The sequence below is a fragment of the Chiloscyllium punctatum genome, chromosome 1 (genome assembly GCF_047496795.1).
Source record: "Chiloscyllium punctatum isolate Juve2018m chromosome 1, sChiPun1.3, whole genome shotgun sequence".
Lineage (NCBI taxonomy): Eukaryota > Metazoa > Chordata > Chondrichthyes > Orectolobiformes > Hemiscylliidae > Chiloscyllium > Chiloscyllium punctatum.
The window spans coordinates 90,246,912-90,264,817 of NC_092739.1; the positions used below are offsets into that span (position 1 = coordinate 90,246,912).

Sequence of the window (17,906 nt, forward strand, 5' to 3'; positions counted from 1 at the left end):
CATAGAAACTTCTCCTGATGTACTCCTGCGGGAGGCCAGAACCCCACTTATCTTCATCCCCGCTCCATCTTGGGTGGAGGCATTGGAGGATGAGCCAGGACCCTGTCAATCGATGTCCAATGTCAGAGGGGGGGTGGGATCAACACAGCATGACCATCTCCAGCTTGGAGGTGGGAAATGCAGTAGCGATGGCACTAGTGGCAGCAGTAAAGGAGCACATTGCCATGATGCTGTCAGACAGCAACGACTGGATGAGCAGAGAGGGTGACATCTACAGAGTGGGAAAGATGAACCTTTTAAAGCTGTTTCAGTTTTAGTAATATCAATTTAATAACAATTATTCAGTATTTTACAATTTATACAATTTATTCAGTAATTTATCTTGCAATCCAAGATGGTGCTGGAGTGTGACGACATTGTATACTTTTCACTGTATCTAGGTATAACTGATATATTAAATAATCTCAATAAATGTAAATCTCCGTCTAACTCGTCTATGCCAATCAAGTTTCCCAAACAAAAGTAGTCCCATTTGTCTGCGTTTGGCCCATCAAACATTTCCTGTTCATGTATCTATCCAAATGTCTTTTAAATTTGTAACTGTACCAGCCTCTGCCACTTCCTCTGGCATTTCACTCCACATATGAATCACACTCTGTGTGAAAAAGTTGCCGTTCAGGTCCTTTTTAAACCTTTCTCCTCTCACCTTAAAACATGTAACCCCTAGTTTAAACTCCCTTATCCAAGGGAAAAGACATTTGCTATTACCTTATCTATGTCCCTCATGGCTTTATAAACATCTATAAGGTCACCACCTAATCTTTACTTTGCTCCAGTCAAAAAACTCACAGCCTAACCAGCCTATAACTCAAACTCTCCAGTTGTGGCAACATCTTGGTAAATCTTTTCTGAACTCCTCCGTGTCTATGTTAATTTGTTTTAGTAAGTCACAGTCCTTCTCCCTAATTTCTATATCTACATCACCCCACTTACTAGTGAACACCACCATAAGGTATTTGTGGAGTCTTTTACTCTGACGAGGTATTAGTTGTCTATCACTATTCACAACTGGATGTGGAAACGACTGTTAAGGAAGGAATAGCAGCACATTTGGAAAATCATAAACTAATCAGGCAGAGTCAGCATGGATTCATGAAAGGGAAGTGTGTCTGACTAATTTGTTAGAGCTTTCAAGCAATTCTCACCCAGAATTGATTGAGGGGGGCCAGTAACTGTATTGTATTTGAACTTTCAGAGGCTTTCAAGAAGGTACTAAATAGAAGGTTTAAGTCATAAGAGCCCATAGTGTTGGAGGTAGTATATTGGTATGAATAGAGAATTGGCTAGTGGGCAGGAAACTATGAGTAGGGAAAAGGGGCTCTTTATCAGGTTGGCAACCTGTAACCAATGGGGTTCCACAAGTTGTTTACAATATACTTATTAATGACTTGGAGAAAGGAAGCGAATGTACTGCAGCCAATTTTATTCTTGGAGAGGTGCAGCAATCAATTGTGAGTTATGAACAGTGGAGATGAAGGAACATTTACTGAAGGAAGGAGACAGATGTACACAAAACTACAAATAGCCAGCAGGTTTTCAATAATGCAGTGGCATGAATGTTGTCTTACAACTGGCTACAGAATATACCAGTTACCCTCTTACTGATTAGTTTCCTGGATAAGTTACTGAAAGAGTCAGAAACTTTACCCTTTGCCAACAGTTTTTTCTTGTTGTTTACAAGCACATAGTGTGATGACAATGATCATGTCAGCATGCATCACTGTATTAATTTTTCATGCTATCATTGCGAGAACACAGAGCTCTTCTGGCTGCACTCCCACTCCGAACACAAACATGTTTGCCAAACATGAACATACCTTCTTCATTAAAATATTTGCTCATGTGGCTGCTTTGATAATCTCATGGGCTGGAATCCATCCATGAAAATGTATCTATGCCCATAAATAAACTCATCTGCGGGCAAGGGTAAATCTAACAAATGTATACTCCAAGTATTGAGGGTCATCAGCTGGGATTGCAAAATAAGAGTTTGTATGTAAAGGTTAGCAAGGTATCAACTTTTCCATTCAAAACACAATTGTGCCATTCTGTTCATTAGTTTACAGGGGTACTTTTCTGCCTTTAATTCTGCAGGTGAGCCTTCCATTCTTGCAAACATATATATTCTTAGAATATGAGTAATCCTAACAGTGTCACACCTCTTGTTGACTCATACTAATTCTGAGAAGGTGCTGCTGAGTATTTAGTATATTTATTTTGATATTATCAGGGCAGGGTTTCCTTTGACCCCCATATGCCTCAACTTTACTGGGTATCTGGGTAAATGGATTATGACATGTACCACACAAGAAAGAATGACATCAATGGCATCCATTGTTATTAAGAGTAATTGCAGAGGATTATGAAAATGAAAATGTTCTCTCACAAAAATAGTGGCAAAGGGCTGAATTTTAGCAAAAATCAGCTAAGTGTCTAATTTGGGGAGTTTCATTTCTCCTTGTGCTCTAGTACTGTGAGGGGAATGTTGCTGAATAAAGGAACTTTGGAGTGCAGGTTCATAATTAATTGAAAATAGAGTTGCAGCTGGATAGGATAGTGAAGAAATCTTTTGGTATACTTTCCTTAATTGGTCAGAGCATTGAGTATAGGTGTTGGGAGATCATGTTGTGGCTTTACAGGACATTGGTTAGGCCACTTTTGGAGTATTGTGTGCAATTCTGGTCTCCCTCCTCTAGGAAGGATGTTGTGAAAGGGTTCAGAAAAGATTTACAAGGATGTTGCCAAGCTTGGAGGATTTGAGCTATAGGGAGAGGCTGATAGGCTGGGGCTGTTTTCCTTGGAGCATTGGAGGCTGAGGGGTGACCTTATAGAGGTTTATAAAATCATAAGGGTCATGGACGGATAAATCGACAAAGTTTTTATCCCCAGGGTGGGGAGTCCAAAACTAGAGGACATATATTTAATGTGAGAGGGGAAAGATTTAAAAGGGACGTAAGGAGAACCTTTTTCATGCAGAGGGTGGTGCGTGTGTGGAATGAGCTGCCAGAGGAAGTGGTGGAGACTGGTACAGTTGTAACATTTGGAAAGCATCTGGATGGCTACATGATCAGGAAGGGTTTTGGAGGGATTTGGACCAAATGCTGGAAAATGGGAGTAGATTAGGTTAGAATATCTGGTTGGCATGGATGAGTTGGACCGAAGGGTCTGTTTCCACGCTGTAGATCTCCATGAATCTATGACTCAGACATGGCTGCGAAAGGGAAGTTGTCCTCTCGCTGAGGCGACAGGACCCTCGAGATCCAGTTAGGAGAGCTGTTCCTCAGGACTACTGGAGGAGACCACAGCACCAAACTGTGCCAGGCTGGACTCAAGCTGTCACCTGGGTCAGGGCAGAGCCAACAGCCTGGAGGAATGCCCAGTAGTGCAGAAAGGAGGTTCATAACCTTTCCACTCCACAAGGGTAAGTCCCACCTTTTTTCTCTCTGCTAGCTCACATTCATTTTCACTCTGCGACTGCACACACCTCCCACTGCACACACCTGCTATCATGGTTGACTACTCTCACAATTACATGCAACATCTTCCCTCAATTGCTCTTACCCATCGCAGCCCTCTGGACAACTAACCCTGTGCTGCCTACTTCTCTTGCCACCTTTCCCCCACCTGTACCAACATTAACAACTGTGCCAGTCTCTTTCATCTCATTCATTCCTTTCCTCTGTCTCATTCCAGGAGAAAGCAGCCCACAAGAGCCCTCATCCACCTCTGAAAAAGAAGGCACAGCCCCCTCAAACAAAACACTGGCAACCCCCACCAATTCAGATACTAACATATCAGTACTTTAGCTGGATTAGTGTTGGGAGCATGTTCTGGTGAGCATATAATTGCCACATCTTCACAACTTGCTGAAGAAGAAATGGAGAAAGTGAGGACTGCTGAAGATGAACAGCTTAAGCTTGAAACGTCGACTCTTCTGCTGCTCAGATTCTGCCTGACTGACTGTGCTTTTCCAGCGCCACACTTTTTGACTCTGAGGAAGAAATGCCCAAGTCTTTGGAATTCTGTTGGAGTTTAAGCTGAGGAGGATGAACCTGATCCTGGCCAGGGCATTCTCAGGCTATCTGGGCCCTCTGGTCTTAAACCCCGCTGCGTTTGCCCATTCAAGGCCAACAAACTCATCTCATCGAGCAGGCTCCATCCAGTCCAGAAATGGACCCAGGGACTGCACCTAGGTGTTATGAAGGGGAAATCATGCTTGACTAATCTTCTTGAATTTTTTGAGGATGTAACTCGGAAGATGGATGAGGGAGATCCAGTGGATGTAGTGTACCTGGACTTTCAGAAAGCTTTTGATAAAGTCCCACACAAGAGGTTAGTGAGTAAAATTAGGGCGCACGGGATTGGGGGCAAAGTACTAGATTGGATAGAGAATTGGTTGGCTAATAGGAAACAAAGGGTAGTGATTAACGGCTCCATTTCGAAATGGCAGGCAGTGACCAGTGGGGTACCGCAGGGATCCGTGCTGGGACCGCAGCTTTTTACAATATGTGTAAATGATATAGAAGATGGTATCAGCAATAACATTAGCAAATTTGCTGATGACACAAAGCTAGGTGGTAGGGTGAAATGTGATGAGGATGTTAGGGGATTACAGGGTGACCTGGACAAGTTAGGTGAGTGGGCAGATGCATGGCAGATGCAGTTTAATGTGGATAAATGTCTGGTTATCCACTTTGGTGGCAAGAACAGGAAGGCAGATTACTACCTCAATGGTATCAAATTAGGTAAAGGGGCTGTTCAGAGAGATCTGGGTGTTCTTGTCCACCAGTCAATGAAGGCAAGCATGCAGGTACAGCAGGTCGTGAAGAAGGCTAATAGCATGCTGGCCTTCATAACAAGAGGGATTGAGTATAGAAGCAAAGAGGTGCTTCTGCAGCTGTACAGGGCCCTGGTGAGACCACACCTGGAGTACTGTGTACAGTTCTGGTCTCCAAATTTGAGGAAAGACATTCTGGCTATTGAGGGAGTGCAGCGTAGGTTCACGAGGTCAATTCCTGGAATGGCAGGATTGCCTTACATGGAAAGACTGAAGCGACTGGGCTTGTATACCCTTGAGTTTAGAAGACTGAGAGGGGATCTGATTGAAACGTATAGGATTATGAAAGGACTGGACACTCTGGCAGGAGGGAACATATTTCCGTTGATGGGGGAGTGCCGAACCAGAGGACACAACTTAAAAATACGGGGTAGACCATTTAGGACAGAGATGAGGAGAAACTACTTCACCCAGAGAGTGGTGGCTGTGTGGAATGCTCTGCCCCAGAGGGCAGTGGAGGCCCAGTCTCTGGATTCATTTAAGAAAGAATTGGATACAGCTCTTAAAGATAGTGGAGTCAAGGGGTATGGAGATAAGGCTGGAACAGGATACTGATTAGGAATGATCAGCCATGATCATATTGAATGGCGGTGCAGGCTCGAAGGGCAGAATGGCCTACTCCTGCATCTATTGTCTATTGTCTATTGTCTATTATGGCAGGGAAATGGAAAACAACGGTGCCAGGTGGCACAGGTGAAAATTGATTTCAAATAAATCATCCCATTTTGAAAAATATTGTCAGTCTTTCTCATCAGTTACATGAGAAACTCTCATTGGAATAAGACTAGTGAGACTAGCCAACCCTAGTGCCACCCAATGTTCAAACCCTGCCTGAAGGACAGCTATCTCTTATGTAGAACCTATACTAGTGTGAAACCCTGTCATGGTTGAATGAGGGAGCATCAGATGTCATGAAGCTTTTCATCAGTTTGTAACCTTAGTTTGTATTAAACAACAGGAAAATCATAGAAAGGTGAAAGCCTTGAACTGCATTTGCAGTTGGAATCACACAGAGAATACTGGGCTCTGCATCACCAAAATATGTACAAGCAGCAAAAGGTGACTTCATCCAACTCCATTATATTGAATGAAGAAATACTCAGTTGCTTGAAAAATGCTGGTGTGTTGAAGGATGCTGAAGATGCTGTTCCTTATGAAGAAAGGCCTCATTTTTCTACTTGGTACAATGCTGTGGCTCTCACTGAGGCTCGTTGTTATCAATAGCCTTGTGTCCTCCAGTTTTCTGGAGCCAAAACTACAAGGAGTATGTGACATTCCCTGTTTGTACTGTGCTGCAGTAAACCCTCAGACATGACCTGCATGAGAATGTGATGTGGAGGAGCTATGTTTGGGCCCACATTGGCCCAATGCAAGAAGGTTATTGTATTACAGAGATGCTAGACGTCGTGTCATGGCAATCTGACCATCACCTTGAAACTGAGCATAGCATCACAGGCCCTCTCTCATCTGCACAGCCTTCCATGGGAGACAAGTGACTGTGGGTCTCCTGCATCTTTGTTGCATTATGAGGGTGCTTTTGGCTATAAAGATCACATTAGGAAGCTGTACTACATCTGCTGCCGTTGATGCTGGTTCTAAGCTTCAAGGTGTCCTTCATACACTAGCGTGGGCATTCTTAATGCACTGGCCACAGAAACTCCAGCACCTTTTGTGTCTGAATCCATTGGTGATGATTCCAATGAGTCTATGGGGCAATATCAGCAACAAAGCAGGTCCTCAGTAATGTGATCATTCATCAGTCACAAAAATAATTTCAACATTGTTCTCAAAGCATTGGGACACAGAGGCCTCTGACAAAGAGATCCATGATTACCTCGACAAGGACCTTGCACATCGTTGACTTGATTCAGATTTCTGCTACTTTGGCACATTTACAGTAGGATACTGCACATATGGTAGCATTAACGATAACCTCTCCCTAATCCAAAATGCCACATTACCCAAAAAAGGCAACACTGCATATTGTGTGGATATTTTATACTCCCAATGTGTGAAGTGAGCAGCTTCTTCTGCAGGCTCTGAAGCTCTTGAACACACATTGCAGGCAAACACAACAAGCTGCCTGGCTTTGGATCTGTATTAAAAAACAAGGCAAGACAGAAGTACTGCAATGCTGTAAGTTCTGGATGGGGGGGGGCAATGCTCAAAAAGGCAAGCAAGGCAGTGATGCTGTGAGCAACCAAGTAAATGCAAAATGAATGAGTGCTAAGAAAGCCAGCTTAGAAATCCATCCTCACCTGATGCATGAGATGGGTGCCTGCCCTGTATGCAAATTGGCTTGGCAGCAGCATGACATTGCAAGGTGCAGGTGCAGTATTGAAGTGGAGATGTGTATTTTAAGTGAATCAGAGATGTACTACAACAATGTTGTGAAGTTGATGATCAGCCATTGTCAAAGGATGCAAGAAGGATGTGTTGGTGACAGATACTATGTTTTTGACACCAAAGGCTGGATCTGTAAAGAAGACGTATAATGATTAGAAAAATTACTTAAAGTGAAAATCCAATTTTATTACCACAGGTAGATCTGGGAAAAGTATTTTGTAACTGGCTCCATTTCTGTGTTCATTCCCTTTGGCCATAAAAAGCATATCTAATTCTTCAAGGCTGAAATCTTAACCATTAAGTATAGTTTCCAAACTGTGACTGGTTTTAAAATTCTCTTAAATGTTAAATCTGCTGTGGAATTACCTTCATTGGAACCCAAGGTGGAACCTAGCACTCAGTTCGAGCTTAGCTTTAATAGCTGCTAGAAGGTCTATTCCTTTCCTTGCAGCTGGCTTTGACCATGGTTTCTCATAGATGTGAGCTGTAGCAGCAGACTTGTGAAACTTCAGTTAACCTTTAGCATAAAGAAAGGCTGCATTCTTTCCAGATGAAATTATTTAGTGCAATATTAGTAATAAATACTTCAGCAAGTTGCTATGAAACACTCCATCTCTATTTTTCAATTTAAAAAAGTAGCAGTAGTTTTCCAAATTCACAGCCCTTAGTATGGAGTCATGGCACATTGGAATTTCACTCCTATGAGCAACTGTGGCCAGCGTTAATACTTCATCTCCACCTCACTCAGATTCTTTTGAGGCTTTTGGCTACGATCTGTGGCAGCCAATCTGGCTGACCTTCCTTCTAACATGAGCTGCCTTTGAGGCCATGAATATCACCCACAGTTCATCAGTACTATGCTACAAGGCTGTGACTCTCATTAACTGTGTTGTTTCACATGTTGCTTTGAGATTGCACCCTAATTTGGATATGATTCAATTTCCATGCCATTGTGATTACCAGGCAGCTACACCAGAGTTTTGCACTGTTTGCTGTATTCAACTACTCTTGCTACAAAACCCTTTTGTACTGCTTAACTAGTGTTTTTGATCAACATGTGTCATGCAGCACAGAAGATGACCTTCAGACCATCTAGTCTGCACTGGCCTAACTACATGAATCACACGATCCAACACTCAACATTTCAGGTATTTTTAAAGGTTGTGAGGCTTCCCATCCCTTCTGCTCTCCTGGCAGTGCATTCCAAATTTCTGCTGACAAATGGGCGCAAAACCTTTTCCTCTTGCCCTTCACTGGAAAACTATGCCATCTTGTTACTAAGCCTTCAAATAAAGGGAACAGCTATTTTCTATCCATCCTGTCCATGCCCCTCAGAATTTATACATTCTAATCAGATTCTCCTTCAATCTTCTCAGCTCATAAAATATAGGTGCATTCAGCCCATCAAGTCTGCTCTGCCATTCGGTCATGGCTGATATGTTTCTCAACTCCATTCTCTTGCCTTTTCCCTATAACCCTTGATCCCCTTACCAATCAAGAATTGATCTATCTCTACCTTAAATACACTAAATGACTTGGCCTCCAAAACCTTCTATGGCAATGAGTTCCACAGATTAACCACCCTCTACACGAAGAGCTTTCTCCTCATCTCAGTTCTAACGGGCGTCCCTTCACTCTGAGACTGTGTCTTTGGTTCTAGTCTCTCCCACTAGTGGAAATACCTTCTCCAGGCCCACTTGACTCAGGCCTCTCAGTATTTTGGAAGTTTCCATCAGATCCCTCCTCAACCTTCTAAACTCCATTGAGTTCAGATGATTAGAATTCACTCGCTCCTCATAATGACAAGGCCTTTAGCTGTGGGCCCACTCCAATGCCAACACATCCTCCCTTAGATAGGGAGCCAAAAGCTGCTCAAATATTCCAAATGCAGTCTGACCAAAGCCTTATACAACCTCAGTAGTATATCCCTGCACTTGTAATATTATCCTCTTAAAATGAATGCAAACATTGCATTTGCCATTCTAACTGCCAATTGAACTAGAACTCTTAAGTCCCTTGGTGCTTCAGATTTCCAAAGCCTTTCCTTATTTAGAAAATAGTCTATGTCTCTATTATTCCTAGCAAATTGCATAACCTCATAATTTCCCACATTGTATTTCAAATGCTACTGCTTTGCCCATTCTTTTAGACTGTTTAAGTCCTTCTGTAGTGTCCCCCCTTCTTAACACTATCTGTCCCTCCCCCCATCGTTGTGTCACATGCAAACTTTGCAATAATGCTTTCACTTCCTTTGTTCGCATCATCAATATATAAGTTGTGGTCCCAACACTGAACACAGTAGAAATCCACTAGTACCTGTTGTCATTCCTGAAAAGGATACCTTTTTCCCTACTTTTTGCCTTCTGCCAATCAACCAACCTTCAATCAATACGGGTACCTTGGTCTTAACACTGTGGGCCGTTACCTTATTTAGCAGCCTCCTGTGTGACACCATGTTAGAGGCCTTTTGGAAATCTAAATCAATCACATCCATCAGTTCTCCTTTGTCTAACGTGCTCATTAACTCCTCAAAGATCTGTCAGGCATAACCTCCCCTTGACGAAGGTGTGCTGACTCAACATTTCATTACCATGAGCTTCCAAGTACTCCACAATCTCCTCTTTAATAATCAATTCTAAAATCTTCCCAATGATCGAGGTCAAGCTAACCTGCCTAACAGTTTCCTGTCTTCTGTCCCTCTCTCTTCTTAAACATTAGCAATCCAGCCTCTCTTCATTGCTAAAATGCTCCAACCTAAGCAATCCTGTTGAATCTCCTTTGCACCCCATCCAATGCAATCACATTGTTCCTATAGTGTGGTGACCAGAACTTCATACAGTACTCCAGTTGTGGCATAACCCTCATCCAAGTCATTTATATAAATTGTAAACAATCGAGGTCCCAGCACAGCTTCTGTGGCATTCCACATCCATTATCTATCAGATTTGAAGAAGATCCATTTATACTTGCTCTCTGCTTTCTTGTATCCCTTTCTGTGATAATAGATCAGTTCAGGACTCTCCACAACACAAACAGCTTGACTTTTTTAATGAAAGCAACTGATGATACAACATTCTATCATTTTGCAACAATCCTTAGAACTCAGTTTAAACTCAGAGCCCTATTCATGACTCCTTAAATCCTGAAGCAGTCTGTCACTATACACAGCACAATCCAGACAACATTCAGCATTGACAAAAACAGAAGTTGCTGGAAAAACTCAAGAAATCAGATGCTGCCAGACCTGCTGAGCTTTTACAGCAACTTCTGATTTTGTTTCTGATTCACAATATCCACAGTCCTTTTGGTTTTTATTTAACATTCAGCATTGAACTGATTAACAGCAAGTAACATTTATACCACGTGATGCACTTCTCCAATAAAAGGAAGTCTAACCATTGCCTCTTGACCCACTGCTGAAATATCCACAATCAGTTCTCTCTTGTTTGTCATTGACCAAAAGTTATATTGGATCAGCCATATAAATACTGTGACAATAAAAGCAGGTCAGAAATTACAAATTCTGCAGTGAGTAACTCTCCTACTGTGCACCATCTACAAGGCGTAAGTCAGGAGTGTGATGGAATATTCCCACCTTACCTGGATGGGTGCAGCTCCATCAACATTCAAGAAGCTTGACACTATCCAGGACAAAGCATCCCATAATTTTGGCATTCCATCCACTTCCATACCTTCATAATTCAATCCTTTCACCACCAAACCTCAGTGTTAGCACTGTGTGCCATATACAAGAGGCACTGCGGTGACTCACCAATACTCTATTGACAACACTTTAAACCATGCCCTCCCCCACCTAGAAGGACCAGGCCAGCAGATGTATAGGAACACCATCCATGTACTTTTTAAAGGTTGTGGGGTTTCCCACATCCCCACCCTCCTAGACAGTGCATTCCAGATTTCCATCATCCCCTGGGTTAAAATATTCTTCCTCGAATCCCCTTTAAACCTCTGGCTCTTCACCTTAAAATCATGTCTCTTTGCTATTGACCCTGCTATCTCTCCACCTTGTCCATGCCCCTTATAATTTTATACATTCCTTTCCAAGCTACTTAGTATTCTGACTTGGAACTACACTGCTGTCCTTTCAGTGTTGCTGAGTCAAATTCCTGGAGCTTTCTAATAGTACACTGGGTGCTCCTACGCCCCACTGACTGCATCAGTTCAAGAAAGCAGTTTACCACCACAGTTGCCAGAGGAATCAGGAATGGGCAGTAAAAGATCGCCTCAACAGTGACACCCAAACCACATGAATGAGTAGAAAGAAACCCACAAAGAGCCAACATAAAACAAAACCTGGTCCAATAATGGGCTTATTGTGTTAATAGATTCCAAGCCATTTGATGAGATATAAACCAAGACACTTTTTTTTGTGGCAGGAGTTTAATGATTTGCTCAGTCTTACTCTTCTCATACCATACCTTGTGTTCCAGCTGCTCGCTACTTACTTGTGCTTAATCTCAATTAATGTTATTACTGGACAAGTTAGATCCCAGACTGAAATCTGACTTGATAGATCATATTTTGTGATTTTAAAAAAAATTAACGAGATGGTCTTTCACTGTTTTTCTTTATCCTCCCTTTCCATTTCAACTTTTCTTAACTCCATATCCTTTTTAATTACTCTCTGCTTTTTTCTCCTCACTTCCCATCTTCCTCTGTTTGTCTTCAACCACAATGCTTTTAATTGTTAACTTTACTCGTAATTCCAGCTGTGACATCTCAATTTCAGGTTTCCTTTCCTTTCAATTGTAGACGTTAGATAATCACTTGAAATTTTGTATTCTTTCCAGCTCCTTCTTTTACTTCCATCATCTAATTATCTGCTAACTCTCTCTGATTAGCTTTTGTCAGAGATAATAATCCACTGTTATTATCTTTTACTTCCAGAAAATTCTTAGCAACTTTCAAAGCCATTTTCAAATTCCATTCAATTAACTTCATCACAATGCAGACATTCTCTGTTCAGAACCAGCACATGTCCATTATATTGAAAAGGAAAAAAACATTTTAAATAAATCCTTCTTAAATCCAGTGAAGTCAAATCCTTGATGAGTTCTCAATTGTTATGACCCCAACTGATGTTACTACTGGATAAATCAGATTCCAATCTGAAATGTGCCTTAGTAGATCCTATTATGTTTATTTTTCATTTAATGAGGCCATCTTTCACTGAAACATAAGCATACAGTGCGCCACATTTAGCATTTAATAGTTTTTAGTAAACAGAAGTTTATTATGCCAAAGGAAAGAAGATTAAATAGAATAAACCAAGTTATTTACGTATAATTTGAAAATTTTCAGAGCAAGCTAAAAATACTATCTCATCTATCCAAACTCCATCATGTTTTTGTACTCGAACATCAGAGTTCTATTCTTTATCACATCTGTAGTTTGACTTAACTGTTTCTTTCAAGTCTCAGTCTTGAGAGTTTGGTGGCCTCTTTCTTGATTCGTCACACCTCCAAGTTTATAATTTCTCAGCTTTGAATAATCCCTTCAGGGTTCTAGCAAAACAGTTCTGGTTGAGAACTTCCAAACTAAAACCCTTACATTGAGGTAACCTATTCCAGACATTTCTAAACTTGCTTTTTTCTTCAGCAGAAACCATTTCATACATCTAACTACCACCAGGGCCTCTGCAAACTGAGCACAAAAGTGTTCTAAACTATGGGGTTTGTTTTCCCCGGCAAAACAAGTTTCCAAATCATTCTAAGCTGAAGTTTATGATCCTCCATGTTTACTCTATCCATTCATTAAACTCCCCTAGTGCAAACCAATTTCCATCTTCATTGTAGGAATTCGTTCTGTCAAAGTGGTTTGAAAAAATCATGACTCCAGCAATAGCGACAAGTTAAACATTCACTCCCCTTATACATACAGACTAAAACCCACATGTCTCATGTTCAAAATCCAAACTAAAATCATACATGTAACATCATACAGTGAATACTGAGCACCCATTGCTCTTAGCCTTGACATTAGCAAATACAATCCAATTGACCAGACATTAACAAGTTTGCCAAAAGTTCTGAGCAAATCTAGTTCATTCATACCAGAAAATTAAATGCTGATATAAAATTACAACCGTAGAAGAGTATTCACTCTGTGACACTAACATCCCTCAATTTGATTAGAACAATAGTCACTGATGATAAAAAGTTATAAGATGAATGGAGTTGGTTTAACATTAAAAGTTACAATGAGTGGCATTATGTGCATGTAAAACTTGTAAGAAAGTTTCTAGACTCAAGTCTGATATGTTTTATTTCATGATAGGTGCTTCTGCAAGAACCAAACCAAGGAATTCGGTACAAGTTTAATGTTCCAATTACTCGCACTGGTAGCGGTGATACAGAAGTGGGATTTGTCTGGCATCATTTATCCTGGTCAGAATGCTCAGCTACCTGTGCAGGAGGTAGAATCACATGAATACTGCAGAATTATTGATAAGTACTGATCTTAATGCAGTTGAATGATTTTTGTGCAATATGTCAGGGTATCTGTGTTTCTCTATAACCTTTCCAGGGTAGATTCAAAACAGCTATCACAATTCATCTGCAAAATGTACTTTAATATGATTACTATGTATTTCACAGTATTTCCTACAACTACATTCATCGAATCTCTCGGCATAAAAGGAGACCAATTGGCCCATGTGGTTTGTGCTGACTCTTTGAAAGACCTACCCAATTAGTCCCACTCCTCTGCTTTTACTCCAGTTCATGGCTAACTAGTTTGTTTTATTACTTGAGCACTAGATCTCACCAGTTTAATTTGGTAAAATATTTCAAAAGAAAGTTTCACCACGGAGGTGTGCAGAATGGATAAAGGGAATAATCAGTCCTGTAATGAGGTAAGATGTCCAAGAAGGCCATCTGGGTAGAGCTTAGAAACAAAGAAAGGGCAATTCCTTTGCTGGGATTATACTGCAGGCCGCCCAAAGGTCAGGGGGACTTGTCTGCACTTCTAGAGTTGGGTATGTAGACAAATCACAGAAAGGTAGAGAGAAATAGGGTTATAGTTGAAGGGGATTTCAACAGTGCTAATATCGACTGGATAGTCCTACTAGATATTCCTACTAGAGGTGGGGGAGCGCTAGACCAAATACTAGGGAATGAGTCAGTCATAGAGTCATAGAGATGTACAGCACAGAAACAGACCCTTCAGTCCAACTCATCAATGCTGACCAGATATCCTAAACTAATCTAGTGCCATTTGCCAGCAGTTTGGTCCATATCCCTCTCAACTCTTCCAATTTGTGTACCCATCCAGATGCCTTTGAAATGTTGTAATTGTGCTAGCCACCACTTCCTCTGGCAGCTTATTCCATTCATGCACCACCCTCTGCGTGAAAAAGTTTGCCTCTTAGGTCCCTTTTAAATTTTTCCCCTCTCACCCTAAATCTATGCCGTCTAGTTCTGGACTCCCCTACTCCAGGGAAAAGACCTTGTCTATTTACCTATCCATGCCACCCCTCATGATTTTCAAAACATCTCTAAGGCCAACCACCAGCCTCCGACGCTCCAGGGAAAACAGCCCCAATCTATTCAGCCTCTCCCTATTCCATGGGAGCACCACCACCTTCAAGTTCCCCTCCATGCCACGCACCCACTGACGTTAGGCTAACCAATCTGTAGTGCCCTTGCTTTTCTTCAGCCTTTCTTAAGTAATGGCACCGTCTAGTCTGCTGCCACCTCCCCAAGGCTATTCATGATACAAATAGGGGCCCTATAATTTCTTCCCTTGTTTCCCACAATAAGATTGAAAAGGGACCCGAGGGGCAGCTTTTACACAAAAGGGAGGTGCAATTTGGAATGAGCTGCCAGAGGAAGTTGTAGAGGCGGATACAATTACAGCATTTAAAAGGCATTTTGACAGGTACATGGATTGGAGGGATATGGGCCAAACACAGGGAAATGGAACTAGTTCATTTTAGAAAACCTGGTCAGCGTGGATAAGTTGGGTCGAAGGTCCTGCTTCCATGCTGTATGACTTTATGATTACAAATAAAAATTATCATTTAAAAATACGTTTGGTTTGATAAAAAGAATTTTTAAAAAACTTTTTTTTATTTTACAGGTGTGCAGAAACAAGAAGTAGTTTGTAAAAGATTAGATGACAATTCGATTGTTCAGAATAGTTATTGTGACCCTGAGAGTAAGCCACCAGAAACTCAGAGGGCTTGCAACACTGAGCCATGTCCACCAGAGTAAGTTTGCAAATCTTTTCTGTTTAACTTCGTCCACTTTAGAAGCAATAAAAGTGTTTCCCTCTGAAACAAATTAAAAATATATATTTTCTGGAATGTGGATGTTGGCAGTAATACTAGCATTTCTTGCTGAACCCGAATTGGCCTTGAGTGGAATGGTTTGCTCGGCCATTTCAATGGGAAGGTAAGAGTCAACCACATTGGTATGGGCCTGGAGTCACATAGTAAGTCAGACCAGATAAAGACAGCAGGTATCGTAGCCTGGAGGACATTAGTAAATCTTTATGGCAATTGATAATCGTTTCACTAGGTTTCAATTCAAGAATTATTAATTTAGTTGATATTCTACCAGTTGCTGTAGTGGGATTTGAACCCATGCCCTCTAAGCATTAGCTCAGGTCAGGGAATCAGAATCTTGCAGCAAATAATGCACTTCCTGACTGTCTAAAGGTTGTTCATGATCTAAAGGATGCAAGTCAGGAGTATGATAGAATACTCCCCACTTGCCTGGATGAGTACAACAATATTCAAGATCTTGACATCATTCAAGACCAAGCAACCAGCTTGATTGGCACCACATCCACAAGCATCCACTCCCTCCATAGTAGCAGCAATATGCAGCATCTGTAACATACACTGCAGAAATTCACCACAACCTGTACCATCTAGAAGGATAAGGGCAGCAGATACATGGGAATACCACTACTATTAGATTAGATTACTTACAGTGTGGAAACAGGCCATTCGGTCCAACAAGTCCACACTGACCCGCCGAAGCGCAACCCACCCAGACCCATTCTCCTACATTTGCCCCTTCATCTAACACTACGGGCAATTTAGCATGGCCAATTCACCTAACCTGCACATTTTTGAATTGTGGGAGGAAATCGGAGCACCCGGACGAAACCCACACAGACACGGGGAGAATGTGCAAACTCCACACACAGAGTCGCCTGAGGTGGGCATTAAACCCGGGTCGCTGGTGCTGTGAGGCAGTAGTGCTAACCACTGTGCCACCGTGCCGCCCACTTTATCTATTGGAGCTTCAGTTTAGCTCATAAAATAACCTTTTCATATTCATTACCCTCTACAACAATAATAACATCCAATGTCCCTTGACATTATTCCAGGCTCATATCAGTAACATGACTAACAAGATCTGTGGAACTATGATATCAAACAGTCCTCTATCCCCTTTAGTCAAGCAACAGACAAATGCAAACTCATCTCAAAGCACGGACACCACCTTGAAATACGTTGCGATTTTTTAGAAACATTGACATCATGGAACTCCTTCTGCAAACGGCATCATGGGTCTTACCTGTGGATGTCAATGTTTCAAAAGGATAGCTCATCACTGCCTTCTCAGGCAACTAGGGATGGGCAATAAATGCTGGCCCACAAAGCCCATGAATGAATAAATAAATGAGGTATGAATCACAGAGCAGAAATGCCTTTTATTTCTAATGGTGATCATACTTTCAGCTGCCTATTTCATAAGCTCCAAGTTTTCTTCTATAAAGCTCTCAGCATCTCCAACTCACTTCCCTTTGAAGCCCACTTCTTGATCCAAAGTTTTGGCTATCTTGATATTTTTTAATAGAATTCCATTCAAATTTTAACTGGTTACATTCTGACGAAGCAATCTGAAATGTGTTACTCCTTTAAAAGTGCTATGTAGTCACAATAAATTGCAGTTTGGAAACACTTGAATACCTCAAATAGAGGGATGTCTCACTGTGAGGGTTGCACATTCTTCAATCAGCTCTAAGTTTTATCTGGTGCAGGAACTTTCTATTCAGGAATGTGGCTACTCTGTTAGTTTTTATAACTGGAGCTAATACAATTGGAGTGCAGTTGGATGAGCAAACAGAAGTGGACAGGAAGAGATCAAGTGGTGGTAATTCATTTGGCAGTGAGCAAATAAGGAGAGATAATTTACAGGCCTTAAAATCACACAGGGAGTTCACGTAGGAATTTGGGACTTGTAAGAAAGTGATGTAAAAATATTACTTTTATAAGTAACAGAATAATTCAGGCATATTAGGGCTGGTACGAGAGCTTGCATCTAAATAAAGTAGGAATATGAGACTTTCAAGGAATATAAGAGACAGCTAGTGGGAATAATTTAAACCAGATAGGGGGGAGGGCAGAGAGGAAATTCATCGCAGACAAGACTGATCACAAAGTAGAAGGTAGTCAAATGTGCACGTATGGGCATGCAGACTTAGAGACAGACAGGAGCCAGATTCCAGGACCAGATGGACACAGGGCCAAGATAGGAAGCAAATCTATAATTAAAATATACATGCAAAAATAGTAGAAGCATTGGATATGAGCAGCTGAAACTGGAAGCTGTTGTAGCTATAAGGAACACAATGTGATAAGAATATCAGAAACATGGTTGACCCTTGAGGATTGTAATGAATACAA

The 17,906-nt window shown here is 41.4% G+C and overlaps 1 protein-coding gene across 9 annotated transcripts in view; it reads left to right on the forward strand.

Annotated features, from left to right (window-relative positions):
* adamts6 (ADAM metallopeptidase with thrombospondin type 1 motif, 6) overlaps positions 1-17,906 on the forward strand; it is a 339,528-nt gene that overhangs the window by 299,320 nt on the left and 22,302 nt on the right. For 8 of the 9 annotated variants that reach the window (XM_072570764.1, XM_072570790.1, XM_072570773.1 and 5 more), the window contains 2 exons: positions 13,541-13,679; positions 15,344-15,473. In XM_072570764.1, the coding sequence (XP_072426865.1) occupies positions 13,541-13,679; positions 15,344-15,473 (269 nt within the window). The remainder of the gene's footprint in view (positions 1-13,540; positions 13,680-15,343; positions 15,474-17,906) is intronic. The other variant, XR_011960687.1, reaches the window with a different exon arrangement.